Source organism: Apodemus sylvaticus, chromosome 22 (assembly GCF_947179515.1).
Source record: "Apodemus sylvaticus chromosome 22, mApoSyl1.1, whole genome shotgun sequence".
NCBI lineage: Eukaryota > Metazoa > Chordata > Mammalia > Rodentia > Muridae > Apodemus > Apodemus sylvaticus.
Genome location: NC_067493.1, coordinates 58,295,126 through 58,312,839, shown reverse-complemented (window position 1 = coordinate 58,312,839; position 17,714 = coordinate 58,295,126). Strand labels below are relative to the sequence as shown.

General features: G+C 43.9%; 1 protein-coding gene across 4 annotated transcripts in view; it reads left to right on the top strand.

The window, feature by feature from the left end:
- The first annotated feature begins 159 nt into the window (after positions 1-159).
- The window catches only part of Chek2 (checkpoint kinase 2), a 33,749-nt gene continuing 16,194 nt past the window's right edge, over positions 160-17,714 (top strand). For 3 of the 4 annotated variants that reach the window (XM_052167866.1, XM_052167868.1, XM_052167869.1), the window contains exons 1-8: positions 166-237; positions 595-724; positions 1,544-1,899; positions 9,258-9,382; positions 9,499-9,646; positions 10,441-10,531; positions 15,227-15,335; positions 17,436-17,489. In XM_052167866.1, coding sequence (XP_052023826.1) covers positions 1,551-1,899; positions 9,258-9,382; positions 9,499-9,646; positions 10,441-10,531; positions 15,227-15,335; positions 17,436-17,489 — 876 coding nt within the window. In that variant the 5' untranslated portion in view covers positions 166-237; positions 595-724; positions 1,544-1,550. Of the gene's footprint in view, positions 238-594; positions 725-1,543; positions 1,900-9,257; positions 9,383-9,498; positions 9,647-10,440; positions 10,532-15,226; positions 15,336-17,435; positions 17,490-17,714 lie in introns of all 4 variants that reach the window. The other variant, XM_052167867.1, reaches the window with a different exon arrangement.

Genomic DNA, 17,714 nt, shown 5'->3' with positions numbered 1-17,714 from the left:
TGGTTAGGGAGCCCAGGAGGCGGGATCAACACAAAAAACCAAGACTCCGAGTCCCGTTCCGCATGCTAAACTACAACTCCCAGCAAGCCTTGAGGCTCGCGGTCACCTTCAGACTTTCTTATTGGTCCTGCAGGGAGGAAAACGCTTTGATTGGCTGAGGGTGGAGTTTGTATCGGTTTAGCGCCACACCACTAGCTGCGGCTGTGCAGTGTTTGTGGCTTCTGGTGGTCTCGCGCGGTGAGTCATAAGTGGGAAACTTTTTTTGAGTGTTTAGGGATTCGAATACTGTTCTCAGGTTTCTTGTGCAAATGAGCCCACTGCAGCTTTCGCTTTGTCTGTTTACTTGTGCGTGCGAGGGGGCGCTGTGCATAGCCAACTCTTCCTTTTTATCTGCCCTTGGGGGGTTGGGGAGGGAAGTTCACTTTCCTTGTTATTGCGAGCTGAAACAGGTTTGGGCACATAGGAAGGCACAACGCTGGGCTGTTCGTTGCCAGAGCGAAGTAGTTTTCATAACGAACATTTATAAATGTTCATGCCAGCCCCTAGATCGCTTTTCCCCAAAATACCTACTGAGAAACTAATCTTCGCTGCTAGGCTCTGCAGGAACTGAAGAGGGTACGTCAGCATACTCAGCATACGTGAGGGGTAGGATGGCAAGGAATGGATAGGACACAACCAAGCCACTCTCTGCTTCTGTACATGAAGGAAGATGGTGTAATGCTTTGTAAGTGGCCTCTGGACTATTCATAATCCTGGGATTTTGCTGTGGTCCCTTTTTTTTCCCCACTCACGAATGGGCCTGCCTTTCTTTTTGAGGTGGTCATAATGTGCCGGTTCCTTTTAACTTTTTATTTTATTTTTGTAAAAAATCATATGTCTAAGTCTGTGCAGTGTGCACAGGGACCAATAGAAGACACTGTATCCCCCTGGAATTACAGGTGTCTGTGAGCCTCTGGATGTGGGTGCTGGGAACTGTACCCTTAACTTTTTTTTTTTTTTTTTTTGGATTTGGTTTTTTTCGAGACAGGGTTTCTCTATAGTCCTGGCTGTCCTGGAACTCACTCTGTACCAGGCTGGCCTCGAACTCAGAAATCCGCCTGCCTCTGCCTCCCAGAGTGCTGGGATTATAGGCGTGCGCCACCACCGCCCGGCACTCTTAATTCTTAACTGTTTTTATTTTGTATGTTCGATGATACTGGGGAGGGGACCCAGTACTTTACATCTGTTGGGGAAGTGATCAACCATCTACCATTGAGTTATAGTCTCAATCCTAATTTTTGGGTAAAGCTTTACTTTACTTTTAATTATGTTACGTGTGTGGGAATGTACACATGTGAGCTCTGGTGGTTGCAGAGGCCAAGATCCACTTCAGATCCACTGGAGTTGGAGTTACAGGCAACCTTGAGCTGCCAGACTTGGTGCTGAGAACTTAGCGAACTTGGCTTTTGCAAGAATAGTGTGTGCTCTTTCTTGCTGAGTCATCTCTCTAGCTCCCGTTCTTCACTCTCGAATCTTGAGCCCTTTCCTTACTGTTGTTTTCGAGGTTGGATATGAAGAGTCATCAGTCCCACGGCAGCACCTCCTCGAAGGCTCATGACAGTGCTTCCTGTTCACAGTACCAAGGTGGTTTCAGCCAGTCCCAAGGTGGCTTCAGCCAGTCTCAAGGCACTCTCTCTCAGCTGAACGACCTCTCACAGTGTCAGGGTGCATCCAGTTCTTCTAGCAGCACAGTGCCGTCCTCCAGTCAGTCCTCCCACTCCAGCTCTGCGACTCTGAGCTCTTTAGAGACAGTGTCTACTCAGGAACTCTGTTCTATTCCTGAGGACCAAGAACCTGAAGAGCCTGGTCCTGCCCCTTGGGCTCGGCTGTGGGCTCTTCAGGATGGATTCTCCAATCTAGGTAAGGCGCTTTGTTATATAATATAGTGTGTTGTTCAGAGAAACAGTTAGGGAAGGTGGTTAGGTTGTTGCAGCAGAAATCTCATGGCCCTGTTACGGGCTGTGGTGGAGTGTCTCCTCCTGGTGGCCCTCTTCATACTGATTTAGGCCTTACATTGAGCTGTATCCAAGGTCCTATCCCTGGCTACCTTATTTTTATTTTCAAGTAGAATCTTGCTAAATTTCATAGGCTGGCCTCAAATTTTTCTTTTTTCTTTTCTTTTTCTTAAGAAAAAAAGTTAAATGTAGCCTGAGTTAGCCTTGAACTCACTATGCAGCTTTGCCCGGCTCTTGATCGTCTTGCCTCCACTTCCCAAGTGCTGGGTTTATAAGCACACATTACCAGGTTCTATTCATTTGTGAGACAAGGAATTCTGCAGCCCAGGTAGGCTCAGAACTCTCCATGTAGTTCTTTGCGGACTTGAACTTGCATTGATCTTGCCTCAGTTGGGATTACACATGCCAACCCTACATGGTTCAAATGTATTCATTTGAATGTGGATATCCAGCTCATTCTAAGCTAGTTTTGACTTGTATTAGTCAGGTTCTCTAGAGGAACAGAACTGATAGAATGAATATGTATGTATGTATACATGTATGTATGTATGGGGGCTAATTAGAGTGGCTTAAATGCTGTAGTCCAGCTAATTCAACAATGGCTATCCATGGGAGGTCTAAGAATCCAGGAGCTGCTCAGTCCACAAGGCAGGATGTCTTAGTTAGTCTTTAGCATAAATTAGAATCCTGTAGGAGTATGCTCTAATGCCAGCGAAGGGATGAACTTGCCAGTAAGAGTTCTCTGACAGAGAGACAGAGACAGAGAAAGACAGAGAGCGAGACAGAGAGCGAGAGCGAGACAGAGACAGAGAGAGCAAACTTCCTTCTTTAATGTCCTTTATATAGGCTGCCATCAGAAGGTGTGGTCTAGCTTTAAGGTGGATCTGGATTAGCCCAGAAGTGGTGGTACTGGGAAACAGGCAAAGTAAGCTCTGAGTTTAGCCATGGAGTTCTAGGCGTGCCAGGGCTACACAGAGGCACCCTGAGTCAGAAAAACAAAACAAACAAAACAAAAAAACCTCCAAACTAGGGGACAGGATCTATTAAATTGGTTTACATAATATGGTCTGGATCATCCATTAATAGTTCTCTTCATGATAGAGAGACTTAAAACTTAGTAGCTGCTCAGTCCACAAGACTAGACGTCTTAGCAGTATCAACTTGGCACTGACAGCCTGGAGGATTCCTAGAGAGCTGCTGGTACTGGAAAGCAGCAGCAAAGGACAGTAGAAGTAATGGCTTGGATGCACTCACCAGCAAGAAGCAAAGGCAAGAAAGCAAGCAAGCAATCCTTTTTCTCTTGGACCTTTCTATCTCGGCTCCTAGAAGGTGACGCCCACTCTGTTGTAAAGTCTCTTCCCTCCAGTTAACCCTTCACAGACCCACCCTGAGGACTGTCTCGTAGTTTTCAGATTCAGTCAGGTTGACAGTCAAGGTTAACTATCGCAGTTGTTTTTCCATGTTCCCAGGCTGACTCCCCATGTTCTTATTTCATCTCCTGAATGCAAAGGTTATAGATGAGGTAGTGTACCCTGTTGTATATAGTTTCCACTACCCCGCTTTAAGCTCTGGGTGGACCATGCTACCAGTCACCACCCTGGTTCTCTTTGATCCACAGATGAAAGACACAGACAGACAGACACACACACACACACAGAGACACACACTAGCTTTTTTTTTTTTTCTCTGAGACAGGGTTTCTCTGTATAGCCCTGGCTGTCCTGGAACTCACTCTGTAGACCAGGCTGGCCTCGAACTCAGAAATCCACCTGCCTCTGCCTCCCAGAGTGATGGGATTACAGGCGTGCGCCACCAACGCCCTGCTCACTAGCTTATTTTTAATATGCTTTTTAGCTCAATGGTTGGGTACTTCTAAGTCTCCCACAGCTAGCGTGCCCTTCCCTCCTGTATTCCTGGCTAAATACCTCTAAATCTGCCCTCAACATAGTTGCCCAGTTACCTTCTCCTTACTCAGCATCCCGAATCTTCCCCCAGCTTAGTTGCATTTCTAACCTCCCACCTGCTACCCAAAGCCCAGTTGGGGAAGTGGCTAATGACCTCTTTAGCCCCGGCCATTGGCCGTAGATTCCTGATCAGTGTCAGATCCGTGTTCTTCAGTTCTCAGTAAGACTGATTGGTTAATAACCATGCTGTCTTCAATTTATGAATGTGGGGTGGCTTCCCAGAAGTCAAACTTTAGTTTTTCTTTTTCTTTTTTTTGTTCTTGTTTTTTGTCTTTTTGAGACAGGGTTTCTCTGTGTAACCCTGGCTGTCCTGGAACTCACTCTGTGGACCAGGCTAGTCTCGAACTCAGAAATCCGCCTGCCTCTGCCTCCTAGACTGCTGGGATTACAGGCATGCACCACCACGGCCTGGCTTGAATTTTAAGGGATATTGGTCTGTAGCTTTCTTGTGCTGTCTTTGTCTTTGTTATTAAGGTTTAATTGGCCTCAGAATGAATTGAAAAAGTTCCTTTTTTCTTTTCTTTCCTTTTTCACCTTTTCTCCCCATCTTCCCTTATTTCTTTTCTTTCTGTTCTTAAAGCAATTTTCTTGTCTTTATTTCATTTTGTTTTCTTGAGTGTTTCATGGAGCCCATACTGACCTCAAACTGCAGATGTAGCCTAGGATGACCTTGAACTTCTGGTCTGTGTGTTAGTACCTTTGTGCCTAGGTTACTGGTGTGCACCATCATGCCTGGCTGTGGATCTCCCACCTCTCCGCTGACCCTCCCCCCCCCCTCTTTTTTTTTTTGATACAGTCTCTACACAATCCTGGTTGTCCTGGAACTCACTATGCACTCCAGGCTGGCCTTGAATTCACAGAAATCTGCATGCCTCTGCCTCCCAGTGCTGGTATTAAAGGTTTGTGCCACCACCAACCTACCTGGAGCTACCCTGATGAATAATAAGATGTCACCCTCGTGGACTTCTTGTTCTTTTTTTTTTTTTTTTTGATTTTGGTTTTTTTCGAGACAGGGTTTCTCTGTATAGCCCTGGCTGTCCTGGAACTCACTCTGTAGACTAGGCTGGCCTCGAACTCAGAAATCCGCCTGCCTCTGCCTCCCAGAGTGCTGGGATTACAGGTGTGCACCACCACCGTCTGGCTGGACTTCTTGTTCTAATGGGGGAAAGTTGGGAAGATGGTTTACGGAGATGTATAATAAGGGGTCATCTTTGTAGAGTAACAGAGCAGGGCCTTAATGTGATAATGTGGTAGTGAGATGTAAGGGGAATAAGTAAGTCCAAAGTCACCTTTGGCTAATTCTTGACTCTAAACACAAAAGGAGAGAGATGAGCCATTCTGTCTGCTCACTCAGGTGGAAAGCTGTGTTGATTTGCTCTGCCTAGGGAGTGGCACTATTAGAGGGTGTGGCCCTGTTGGAGGAAGTGTGGCCTTGTTGGAGTGGGTGTGGCCTTGGGGGAGATGTGGCCCTGTTGGAGTGGGTGTGGTCCTGGGGGGCGGGCAGGGGGCATTGAGACCCCCCTCCTAGCTGCCTGGAAGCCAGTCTCCTAGTAGCCTTTGGGATGAAGATGTAAAACTCTCAGTTCTGCCTGAAAGTTGCCATGGTTTCCAGCACTGATGATAATGGACTGAATCTCTGAACCTGTAAGCCACTCCAATTAAATGTCCTTATGAGAGTTGCCTTGGTCATGCTGCTCACAGCAATAAAACCCTAAGACAGGAGCTAATGACAGAAGTCCACCTTGATGAACCCATGAGCTCCATTGGGGTTTCTTACAGGAGCAGAACTGACTCAAAGACCGAAGCCCACCCCAGCGTGAGTGACAGCTCACAGAGCTGGGGACCTGGAGCACACTGCCCAGCCTGCAGGCAGCTCGCCAGGCCGAAGGTTGCCCTATCCCGATGGATCAGTTGGTCTGAGCCTCTTCCAGGCAGATCCTCTGGTGTTTGTTTCTTCTAGGCAGCTGATCTGAAAGGATAGAAAATAATACAGCCTAATTCTAAAGACCCCAAGAAATTAGTAGTTTAAAATGCTATCTCGCTTTGTTTGAAACTAGGTAAAAGGTCACATTCCAGAGCCCGCCCTTTGTTTAGACCTAGCAAAAAGGCCTTGAATAGGTGATTCTGGCCCCATAGGGTAACTGGAAATGGGCTAAGCTTATCTTCTGTAAACGTACGTCTTTACCCCTAAGCAGGAGTTCAAGCAGCTGTAGACATTATAGGAAACTAATTGGTCCACTGAGCGCAGGCTCCGATAATTTAAACTGATTGGCCTAAAAACTATGGAGTGGTACAAATCAATTGGCTCCCATTTCGCGGGCTCTCCATGCTAAGAAATGATTGGTTTGTGATTCGCTGGCTTTTCCGTAAACTTATAAAAGCTGTCTCAATCCGGCACTCGGGGTCCATAGTCCTCTGACCCTGCGTGGTGCATGGCTATGGAACCCAGAATTCTGGAATAAAGAAATCCTCATGCTATTGCATCGAGACCATTTCTCGCAAGTGATTTGGGTGTCGCCTTCCGGGGTGTGGGGTGCAGGGGCACCCTCGGTTTTTGGGGTCTTACAATCTAGGCTGGTCTCTGCTTTTTGCAGGCCGCGTGGCTGCTCTTAGTGTCTCCTTTGCCTTTTGTCTTATTGTCTTAAGATACTCGCAGAAGCCTTTACTGCTTATGTATGTACTCCTGGGAAGGGTGGACTTAGTGAATCTGGTCAAGAGCTAATTTTTGTCCCCCCACGCCCCCCCCCCCCCACACACACACAGGGTTTCTCTGTGTAGCTCTGGTTGTCCTAGAAGTCACTTTGTAGACCAGGTTGGCCTCGAACTCAGAAATTCGACTGCCTCTGCCTCCTAAGTGCTGGGATTAAACGCATGTGCCACCACCACCGCTGCCCGACAAGAGCTATTTTTAGTTCTTTTTTTTGTCTTAAGGAGCCTGCCTGCAGGAAGGAGCCATTGCATTTCCCTTTGAAACAACTTATTTAATCACCCTCAGATATATATCTGAGGGTGATATAATAAGTTGTAAGGATATATATATATCCTCCCTTAAAATATCCTCTTGCTTCACCTCCCTTTTCTCTTCAAATCTTAAAAGTGTTTTCCCCCAAGACAGAAGGGTTTTTTTTGGCTTGTTTTTTGTTTTGTTTTGTTTTGTTTTGTTTTGTTTTGTTTTTCCGATACAGGGTTTCTCTCTGTAGCTCTGGCTGTCCTGGAACTCACACTGTAGACCAGGCTGGCCTCCAACTCAGAAATCTACCTGCCTCTGCCTCCCAAGTGCTAGGATTACAGGCGTGTGCCACCACGCCCGGCAGGATTTTTTAAATTATAATTTTTGTTTGTTTTTTGTTTTTTGGAGACAGGGTTTCTCTGTGTAGCCCTGACTGTCCTGGAACTCACTCTGTAGCCCAGGATGGCCTGGAACTCAGAAATTCGCCTGCCTCTGTCTCCCAGAGTGCTGGGATTACAGGTGTGCACCACCACTCCTGACAAGATGGAAGGTTTCAAGCTTTGAGGAAACTGCTACACAATAGGTATATGGAATGGCTGGCTTGTTTGAGCAATAAAGTTGAAACCAGTGGAGCTGGGGGTAGTTAGCAAGGGGGAGAGGCATTGAGGAGGCAAGTGCCTAGACCTGACCACCTGGTAGGACATGAAGAAGATTATAGATTTTATACTGAATGTAACAGGAAACCTCAGGAAGGGAATATACAGGTAACTAAATATTTTTCAAAATCATAAACTATTTGAGAAGTGTTTTAAGAAATTGTTTGGTTTTTCTTTTTGGGGGTGGGTGTTTTGATTCTTTGTTTGTTTTGGTTTTTTTTTTTTTTTTTTTGGTTTGTTTTTTGTTGTTGTTGTTTTTGAGACAGGGTTTCTCTGTGTAGTTCTGGCTGTCCTGGAACTTACCCTGTAGACCAACCAGGCTGGCCTCGAACTCAGAAATCCACTTGCTTCTGCCTCCCAAGTGCTGGGATTACAGGCATGCACCACCATGCCCGGCTTGATTCTTTGGTTTTTCAAGACATGCTTTTTTCTGTGTAGCACCAACTGTCTTGGAACTCACTTCACAGTGTAGACCAGGCTGGTTGGGAACTCAGAGATCCGTCTGCTTCTGTTTCTTGAGTGCTGGGATTAAAGAGGCGGGCCACAGCTGCCTGGTTTATTCAAGAAGACTTACTGGCTGCTCATCATTTCATGGTTATATATAAACCATCAATTATTTAACCCATGTTACAGCCCGGTGTAGCAGCACATGCCTGTAATCTTGGCACTTGGGAGGCTGAAGTAGGAGTATCAGGAATTTGTGGCCAGCCTCAGCGACATAGCTAGTTCGAGTCCAGCTGGGTTTTGTGAGACTGTCTCAGTAGGTAAATGGAACTGGGGTGTAGCTCAGTTGGTAGAGTATTTGCCCAGTGTGCACAAAGCTCTGGGTTTTATCCCTGGCACCCCATAAACTGGGAACGGTTGGCGCTTGATGGCAAACTTAGCATTGAGAAAGTTGAGGGCTGGAGAGATGACTCAGTGGTTAAGAGAACCGACTGCTCTTCCCTAAGTCCTGAGTTCAAATCCCAGCAACCACAGGGTAGCTTACAAACATCTGTAACAAGATATGAAGCCCTCTTCTGGAGTATCTGAAGACAGTTACAATGTACTTACATATAATAAATAAGTAAATGAAAAAAAGAAGTTTACCATCATTCTTAGCTACATAAAGAAGTAGAAGCCAGCTTGGAGGATATGAGACACTGTCTCAACACTAGGGTCAAATAATCACCTACCAAAAAGCCTAAAACAAAACAAAGCTAAGCCATTGTTGTATAATGGTTTCACATCCCCACCCCTTACCCCCATTGAGCCCAAGGCCTTGAATACACTAAGCTTGCAGTGTGCACTGACTTATACCAGAGCCATTGTTCCCCAGTTTTTAATGCAAAATTTTGATAATGAATCTATACTTTTGATTATCTTTTTTTTAAAGTCTCATTTATTTATTTATTTAAACATTTATTTATATGGGTACACTGTCGCTGTCTTGAGACACACACCGGAAGAGGGCATCAGATCCCATTGGGAATTGAACTCAGGACCTCTGGAAGAGCAGTCAGTGCTCTTCACCACTGAGCGCCTCTGCAGCCCTTGATTGTCTTCTTACACACTGCTGTTTTGACAGTGTCTCTCTTGTAGGCACGTCTAAAGCTTGTCCTGCTGGGCTCACATGTGCACACTCCACAGAATCGGTCCTTTCCTCCACTTGGCACTTAGATGCATTCTCTACTATGTGTTTGCGTTTTAACAGACTGTGTTAGCGACAACTACTGGTTTGGGAGGGATAAAAGCTGTGAATATTGCTTTGATGGACCACTGTTGAGAAGGACGGACAAGTATCGGACTTACAGCAAGAAGCACTTTCGCATCTTCAGGGTAAGTGATGGTTGCTTCTCTCCTCAGAGACCCTGTGGTCTAGTCCTTGTTCTAAGGTGTCTTGCACTATTAACTCCTCGTGTCAAAACTTGAGAGTGAAATGTTCTGTGTTTTAGGAAATGGGCCCTAAAAATTCTTATATCGTATACATAGAGGATCACAGTGGAAATGGAACCTTTGTAAACACCGAGCTCATCGGGAAAGGAAAACGCTGTCCTTTGAGTAACAACTCTGAAATCGCACTTTCACTATGTAGAAATAAAGGTAATGTTATTATCTTATGGTTAATGAGCTTTTCTTAACTTCCTCTAGAAAGGGAAATTTTTGTGTCTCTATAGATATGCTTTAAATCAGTCAAATTAAGTAAGTTAGCATTCAAGAGTTAACTCTATTGCCTGAGTTGTGGGGTTTTTGTTTGTTTGTTTTTGTTTTTTGAGACAAGGTCATGCTATATGGCTGTCCTAGAATTCCCTATGTAGACCAGAGTGACTTTGAACCCTGTCTGCCTCTGCCTTCTGAGTGCTGAGTACCTACTTTGTGTGCATGTGTAGTTTATGTGTTTGTGCATTTGTGTAGGTGTGGAGGACAGCGGGTGATGTAAGGCATCTTACTCTCATCTCCACCTTACTTATTTACGTTTATTAATTGTGAGTGTGTGTGTGTGTGTGTGTGAGAGAGAGAGAGAGAGAGAGACAGAGAGAGAGAGAGGGGGGGGAGGGAGAGAGATGGATAGACAGACAGAACAAGAGAGAGATTTGTGTGTGCATGTATAGGCTTACATATTACAGTGTGCATGTAGGGGTCAGAGAATAACTGTTGTGACTTGATTTTCTCCCTTCACTGTGGGTTCTGAGGACCAAACTCAAGTCATTAGGTATGCATAGCAAGTGGTGTTTACCTACTTAAACTATTTTGTTGGCCTCTGGATTAAAAACAATTCATTTTGTATTACACGATAAATGTAATTCTGTACCTTATATTCTGTGTTTAATTAAACTCGAGAACCAGTTTTTAATCATGAATTATTAACAAGCCCATTTCTGTCCTTTCCCCCTTAGTTTTTGTATTTTTTGATCTGACTGTAGATGATCAGTCAGTTTATCCTAAGGAATTAAGAGACGAATACATCATGTCAAAAACTCTTGGAAGGTAAAATTTTTTTCTCTTTATATAATAAACGAAGAGTCATTTTTTCTGTGTATTCTCATGGGTTAGTTTTTTTATACCTAATTTTATAGCATTATTATTTATATTATAGCTGTCAAACTTTGTGGTACACGTACTACTGATGTATTTGATAACTATCAGTTTAAATAAAACGTTTTTCCCTTATAAATTTTAGTGCTGGAATTAGCTTGTGTCACCAGGCTTGGCTTCTCTGATAATTACTCGAGTGTGTTCTGTGTGCTTGCCTGGGTGAGGATGACCGTGTGCAGGGTCAGTGTGTGTGTTCTCTTCAGTGGCTCTGCACTTTGTATTTGTAGCTCACTGAACCTGGAGTTTTCTGACTCCCGCATCCCTTGCTGGATAGCAAGCCCTAGGATGTCCCCGTCTTCACACCAGCACTGGGATTAGAGATGAGCTTTTAAGGCTGATGCTAAGTATCCAAACTCAGGTCCTTGTGTAGCAGACTCTTCTTTTTAAAGATTTATTTATTTTTTATTTATATTTGTACACTGTAGCTGTCTTCAGGCACACTCCAGTGAGCCACCATGTGGTTGCTGGGATTTGAACTCAGGACCTCTGGAAGAGCAGTCAGTGCTCTTAACCACTGAGCCATCTCTCCAGCCCATGTTTTATAGACTGAGATAGCTTCCTAGCTCTGTTTTATTTTGATTAACTAAGTGATTTTCAATATACGGTTTTGTTTTGTTGTTCTGACTGGCCTAGAACTCACAGAGATTTCTCTTCCTTCTGCCTCCCAAATGCTTGGATCAAAGGTGGCCCTGCTGTGCCTGGCTGGTTTGTTTTCTCATGTAGTTTACTCTGAACTCAACCTCACTGTGCAGTTGAGGACAGTCTTGAGCTCTTGATACTTTTGCCTTTACCTCCCCAGACGGGATTCCAAGCCTGCCTCACCCTGCCTAGCTAGTGATGACTTTTGAAAAGCAGCTTTGAATGACCTGTGACTCACCATGTATCTGTCTGTGTGTGGGCGCACTCATGCCTCAGTGAGTATGTGTAGGCCAGAGGACAATGTGCAGGGTCAGGTCTCTCCTATGTGGATTGACTTCACTTCATCATGCTTGATGGTTGACGCCATTGTGTGCATGCTGAGTAATCATGCTTGCCTTGCTTTGTTTGTTTAGTATTTAGTAACGCTAGTGTTCAAATCTAGGAATCCAGGATTCTCTGCATGTTTGGTAAAGTGCTAGACTACTGAGCCTTATCCCTAATTAAGTTTTTTGACTTTTTTTTTGAGACAGGGACTCACTCCATAGCTTAGACTGACATGAACTCACAGTGTAGCCCACGCTGACCTCAAACTCATGGGCAGTTCTTCTGTTTTACCTCTTGAGGGCTACAGGCATTAGCTACCATATCCAGTGTATTTCTTGTTAATTAAAAATTATTTAATTACTTCTCTCTCTTTTTCTCTCTCTGTATGAAGAGTGTGTGTGATTACATGTGCTGTGTTTATGAAGAGTGCATGTGATTGTATGTGTTTTGTGTATGAAGAGTTGTGTGTAAGTGTGAGATGTGTGTGATGTGTATACCTTGGTGTGCACGTGGAGCTCAGAGGAAAGGCTTCAGGAGTTTTCTCCTACCATAGATTGCAGAGATTGACTTCAGCTCACCAGCCTTATTTATGTCCTAACTTGCTTTCTGTTGCTGTGATAAACATCACAATTTTAGTCAGCCTGGAGAGGAAAGGGTTTATCTGGCTTACACATCCTGATCACAGTCTGTCACTGATTGAAGCCAAGGCAGGAACTCAAGCAGGGCAGAAACCTAGAGACAGGAACTGAAGCAGAGACTGGGGAGTGCTGCTTTCTAGTCTGCTTCCCAGTGGCTTGCTCAGCCTGCTTTCTTCTGTAATCCAGGACAACCTGCACCAATCACTAATCAAGAGCATGAATGTCCCCACAGACTTGTGTAAAAGCCAATCTGATGGAGACATTTTTATCTATTGTGGTTCCCTCTTCTCAGATGATTTTAGTTTGTGTCAATTTGACAAAAACAAAACAAAACAAAAAAAATCCCAATGCAATTGATTCCTCATCAACTTGACATACAAATATATCACTGTCATAACCTTTCCTTCTTTGTCCCCAAGAACATTTGTCATTGTTTATACTGATGTCATGGACTGGGGGTGGTGGTGATGCATGCCTTTAATCCTAGTACTCAGGAGGCAGAGGCAAGTGGCTCTCTGAATTATAGGTCAGCCTGGTCTACGTGGAGACTTCCAGGACAGTCAGGACTATGTAGAGAGACTCTGTCTCAAAAGAAAAACCAAACAAACCACACAAAACCCCCAAATAACAGCAACAACAACAAAATTAATGTCACAATGGTTTTTTTTGTTTGTTTGTTTGTTTGTTTTTGGTTTTTTGTTTTTTCGAGACAGGGTTTCTCTGTGTAGCTGTCCTGGAACTCACTCTGTAGATCAGGCTGGCCTCGAACTCAGAAATCCGCCTGCCTCTGCCTCCCAAGTGCTGGGATTAAAGGTGTGTGCCACCACCGCCCAAGTGTCATCACAATGTGAAACAGTCTTTTTTTTTTTTTAAGTTCCACAGTCTTTTAAAAAGAGAATTTGAAACTGGAGAGTGACTTAGCAAGTAAGAACACTGGTTGCTCTTTTAGAGGACCCAAGTTTGCTAACCGGTATCTGCATGATGTCTCATAAGTGCCTATAACTCTCTTCCAGGGGATCCGATACCGTCTTCTAATCTCTGGGATACTGCACACTTTGTTGCACAGACATAGGCAGGAAAAGCAGCCATACACATAAAATGAAATAAAAGAAAAATCTCAGCAATTTAAAAGGTCAAGTTCTCAAAAATAAGTGTCTTCACTGTGGGTTCTTGTTTATTTTTAAAAAAGGTCTTACTACTTTAAGAAAGAATCAGGGTAACAATCAGATCATAGCAAAAACAAATTTCAACAGTGTAAGCAGTTCAGTGTTCAAAGTCTGGCTCCTACTCCTTTTTTTTTTTTTTTTTTTTTTTTGGTTTTTTTCGAGACAGGCTGTGTAGCTCTGGCTGTCCTGTCCTAGAACTCACTCTGTAGAGCAGGCTGGCTTTGAATTCACAGAGATCTGCCTGCCCTAGCCTCCCAAGTCCTGGGATTAAAGATGTGCATCACTTCACCCAACCTTACTTTCACAGAATTTTTTTTCAAAGATTTATTTATTCATTATGTATAAAGCATTATGCCTGCATGTATGCCTGCAGGCCAGAAGAGGGCACCAGATCTCATTACAGATGGTTATGAGCCACAGTTTGGTTGCTGGGATTTCAACTCAGGACCTCTGGAAGTATAGTCATTGCTTTTAACCTCTGAGCTGTCTCTCCAGGCCTTACAGAATCTTAGTTGAAAATGTCACACAGATAGCTCTGATAGAGTCTTTAAGGGACTCTGCAATTTCCCTCAGAAATTCCACAGCCAGGAAGTCTGTTATTTACATTCCTCTCCACTCACCAATCTCTTGAGTATCCAGTAGCTTTTCTTCCAGCCCAAAGCTCCAAACTTCTATCATCCTTCCCCCAAAACAACATGGCTGCATCCATCTCAGCCTTCTTCTGCTCCTGGTCTGAGGACTGGGATTAAAGGTGTGTGCCACCACCTTCTGGTTGTGTTTTCTTCTTTTTGTTTTTTGTTTTTTTGAGACAGGGTTTCTCTGTGTAGCCCTGGCTGTCCTGGAACTCACTCTGTAGACCAGGCTGGCCTTGGACTCATAGATCCACCTGCCTCTGCCTCCCAAGTGCTGGGATTACAGGCGTGTGCCATCACTGCCCGGCTTATTTTCTTCTTTTAATTCAGTCCTGGATGGCCTTGGCTTTGGTTTGCTGCTGTCCTTCTGTCTCTGCCTTCTCAGCCCTTGCATGACAGTAGTGTGTCACTCCCAGCATGGGTACTCATTTTTGATCAGGAAGACTCTTCTATTGCTATTTCTCTGACCTCTAGAGAAAGTAAATTTTCTTTTTTTCTTAGTGTTTTTCTGGGAATTTCAAAATCAAGGGCTCTGATTAGACTGAAGTCACTCCAAGCTTAGTGCTGCTGGGTATACGACATCTCCGTGTGCTCTTGGCAGTTTACTCTGGTGAGGTTTCGATGTGTCCTTTGAGCATAGAGACGATGGAAACAAAATGTTTCATGGACAGTATTTAATTTCTTCTGTGTGTGTACACTTGTGTATGTGCATGCGTAGTGTGCCCCTGTGTGTGTATGCATGTATGCTACATGCATGTGTGTGTGTGTGTATGTGTAAGCATATGTGATTGCTACATGCAGGTGTATGTGTGTGCTGTGTGTGTGACTGTGTATGCTATGTGTGTAGGTGCATGCTACATGCATGTCTGTCTGTGTGTGCGCACCTTGGGTGTTGGTCTCACCCTTCTACCTTGAGACCAGGTCTCTGTTTTCTGCTGTGCGTGTGTGGCGGACTGGCCCACAAGCTTCTGGAGGAGTTTTCTTGTTTCTGCCTCCAGGCTTGCAGTATGTTGCCTGGTTTACATGGGTTCTGGGTGTTTGTAGTCAGATTCTGCACTTGTATGACAAGTACCTGAACCACCTCCTCAGTCCCTTCTTTAATTTCTTACTGTCAAGGCAAACATGGACATGGTTTGTTTCATTATGAAAATGGTCCTGAAAAGTCACTGTCTGTGTATTTCCTCTTAGTGGTGCTTGTGGGGAGGTAAAATTGGCTTTTGAGAGGAAAACATGTCAGAAAGTGGCCATAAAGATCATCAGCAAGCGGAGGTTTGCTCTTGGCTCGTCAAGAGAAGCGGTAAGTACCCTTGTTGGCAGCGGCCCTGCTCTCACACTTCCTTAAGTAACTCTGGAGCTTGTCTTAGCCTCAGGATGCTTGGACGGCTTAGACGGAGCAACTCTTGACTGCCAACAGCACTGGACACTTTAAGTGTATTTTAGTTAATCTAGACGCTTATTTATAGTTTAGTTCTAGAAATAATTGGTTGTACATAATCCTGTGCATAGTTACAGGATTTTCCTTAGTATAAAGTAGCTATGAAGGGATGGGGGTGAAGGGGGTCTAACGGCCAGTGCAGCCTCACAGCTTCCTTCAGCCTCTCTCATCTTGGTGGAGAGACCCTGTGGTGTTTAGAGACAGATGAATTCACCTCTTTTGGAGAGGTTACCTTTCCGTTCTCAACATGCGCACCTCACAGAAACTGCTCCTAGTCATCCGTCCACTTTAGCATGGTGGTTTACCTGTAGTCCATCCATCTTTTTAAGCATTGCTTGGGACATTCTAGCAGAATTGAAACTTGTTGAGAGTTACGGGATCTAGTGAGAAGGAAAGATAATCTCATGAAAGCTGGGTTTAATCCTGCCCTAAGTGCTATGCTCAATATTTGTTTTGAAAGCATTTCTTAACGTGTAAAATGCTTAGTACCTACAGTGTAGCATTTTGGCTCATTCTACAAATTATGGTGGTTACTTTTTACTTCAAAAGCAGTTTTTTTTGTTTTTTGTTTGTTTTTTTATATGATTCTCATATAGCTTAGACTGTCCTTGAAGGCATCCTCTTGGAATGCTAGGATTCCAGGGATGCGCTGCCACTCCTGACAGAGACGGCACTATTTATTTTCTCTCAGTTTGATGGTACAGTTACCCTTCCTGCAACTATGAATTTGAAAATGGTAAAGAAGGAGACTAGCGATCTTTCTCTAAGCTCTGCTGACCCCATTTGCTCTATGAGGCCTTGGGTGTTTTCCAGTCAGTCAGTTGCATTCGAGGGACTTTGCCTGATATGATTCTGTTCTGAGGTGAGCACTACAAATGTTCTGGATAATATCAGACAGATTTAAACAAATTCTCCAAGTCATCACTGTGAAGGAATGCCCTAAACTTCATCTTAATTTATGCAGATAATTCTTTGCTTGGTTGTTGAGGTAACTTCAGATTCTTTGCTCTTTTGGGTGTCGTGCCAGTGGCTAAAAGTTAGTTACAGAAACACATTTTTATAAAACCCAGGGACTCAGCAACACCAGACCAGTACTCTTCCACTGAGATGACATTTTTAATTCCTCAGTTGCAGGTTTTTAGAATGTAAATTACTTCTATGTAGCAGCTATTTATCACTTATTCTGTAGTCCACATTTACCGAATGAGTGAAGCAGCCAACTGTATTGTTTTTTTCCCACATATAACCAGAGCCCAGGCACTTCTTCCTTTCCAGCCAGCTGTTTCTGGCTTTAACATTCTTCAAATTGTTTTTCCCAAGATAATTCTATTCTTACATGGCAGGAGGAATTTCCGGTCTGCGTTCAATTTGTTATAGATCTTTGACCTCACAATTCTCGATTTGCTTCCCATTTAGGGGAGAAAAGGATATCTCCTCGCTTGAAAACTTAGAACAAATCTTTACTGAATTGTTTTCTTTCATTCATTGGATCCTGTATGACCTCTTTATTAACAGAACCTCCTCACCCCCACCCCTGCCCCTGTAACAGTAACAGTAACAATAAACGTTTTGAATCTGGGGGTGGGGGATGGAGAGATGGTTCAGTGGTTAAGAGCACTTGCTGGTCCACTAGATGACCTGTGTTCAATTCTTAGGCAACATGGCAGCTCACAGCAGTGTGTAGCCCTAGTTCCAGGGGACTGGACACCCTCACACAGACATGCATGCAGGCGAAACATCAGTGTACATAAAATAAAAGTGAAAAACAAATTTTTAAATTTTGAATCTGTGTTTCTTAGCTGAAGTCCATTTTACACAAATATGTAGTCTCGTGTCCTCTGTATGAGCAGAGCCTGGTTTGTAACTCAGCCATCCTAAATGAAGTTTAAACTATATTTTTAAAATACTGGCCATTGTGATTATTGTTACTAATGAACTCTAATGCTCTCCTGTTTATTTAAGGACACAGCTCCCAGTGTGGAAACTGAGATAGAAATTTTGAAGAAATTAAATCATGTAAGTATCACTGCCACTCGTAGTAACTTGTCTCAAAATATGGGAAGTGTACAAGGCGTTGCTGTAGGAGCCTAGTTGGGCCTGGCTCTTATTTAACTTGGATGACGAGTTTTACTTCAAAGTTTTAAGAATACAGTCGCGTATAAAAGGCTCCAAGACTTCATGTTTTAACACTCGGTATTTTTATTGACATCTTGACAAAAATCTTATAAAGATTAGTTATAT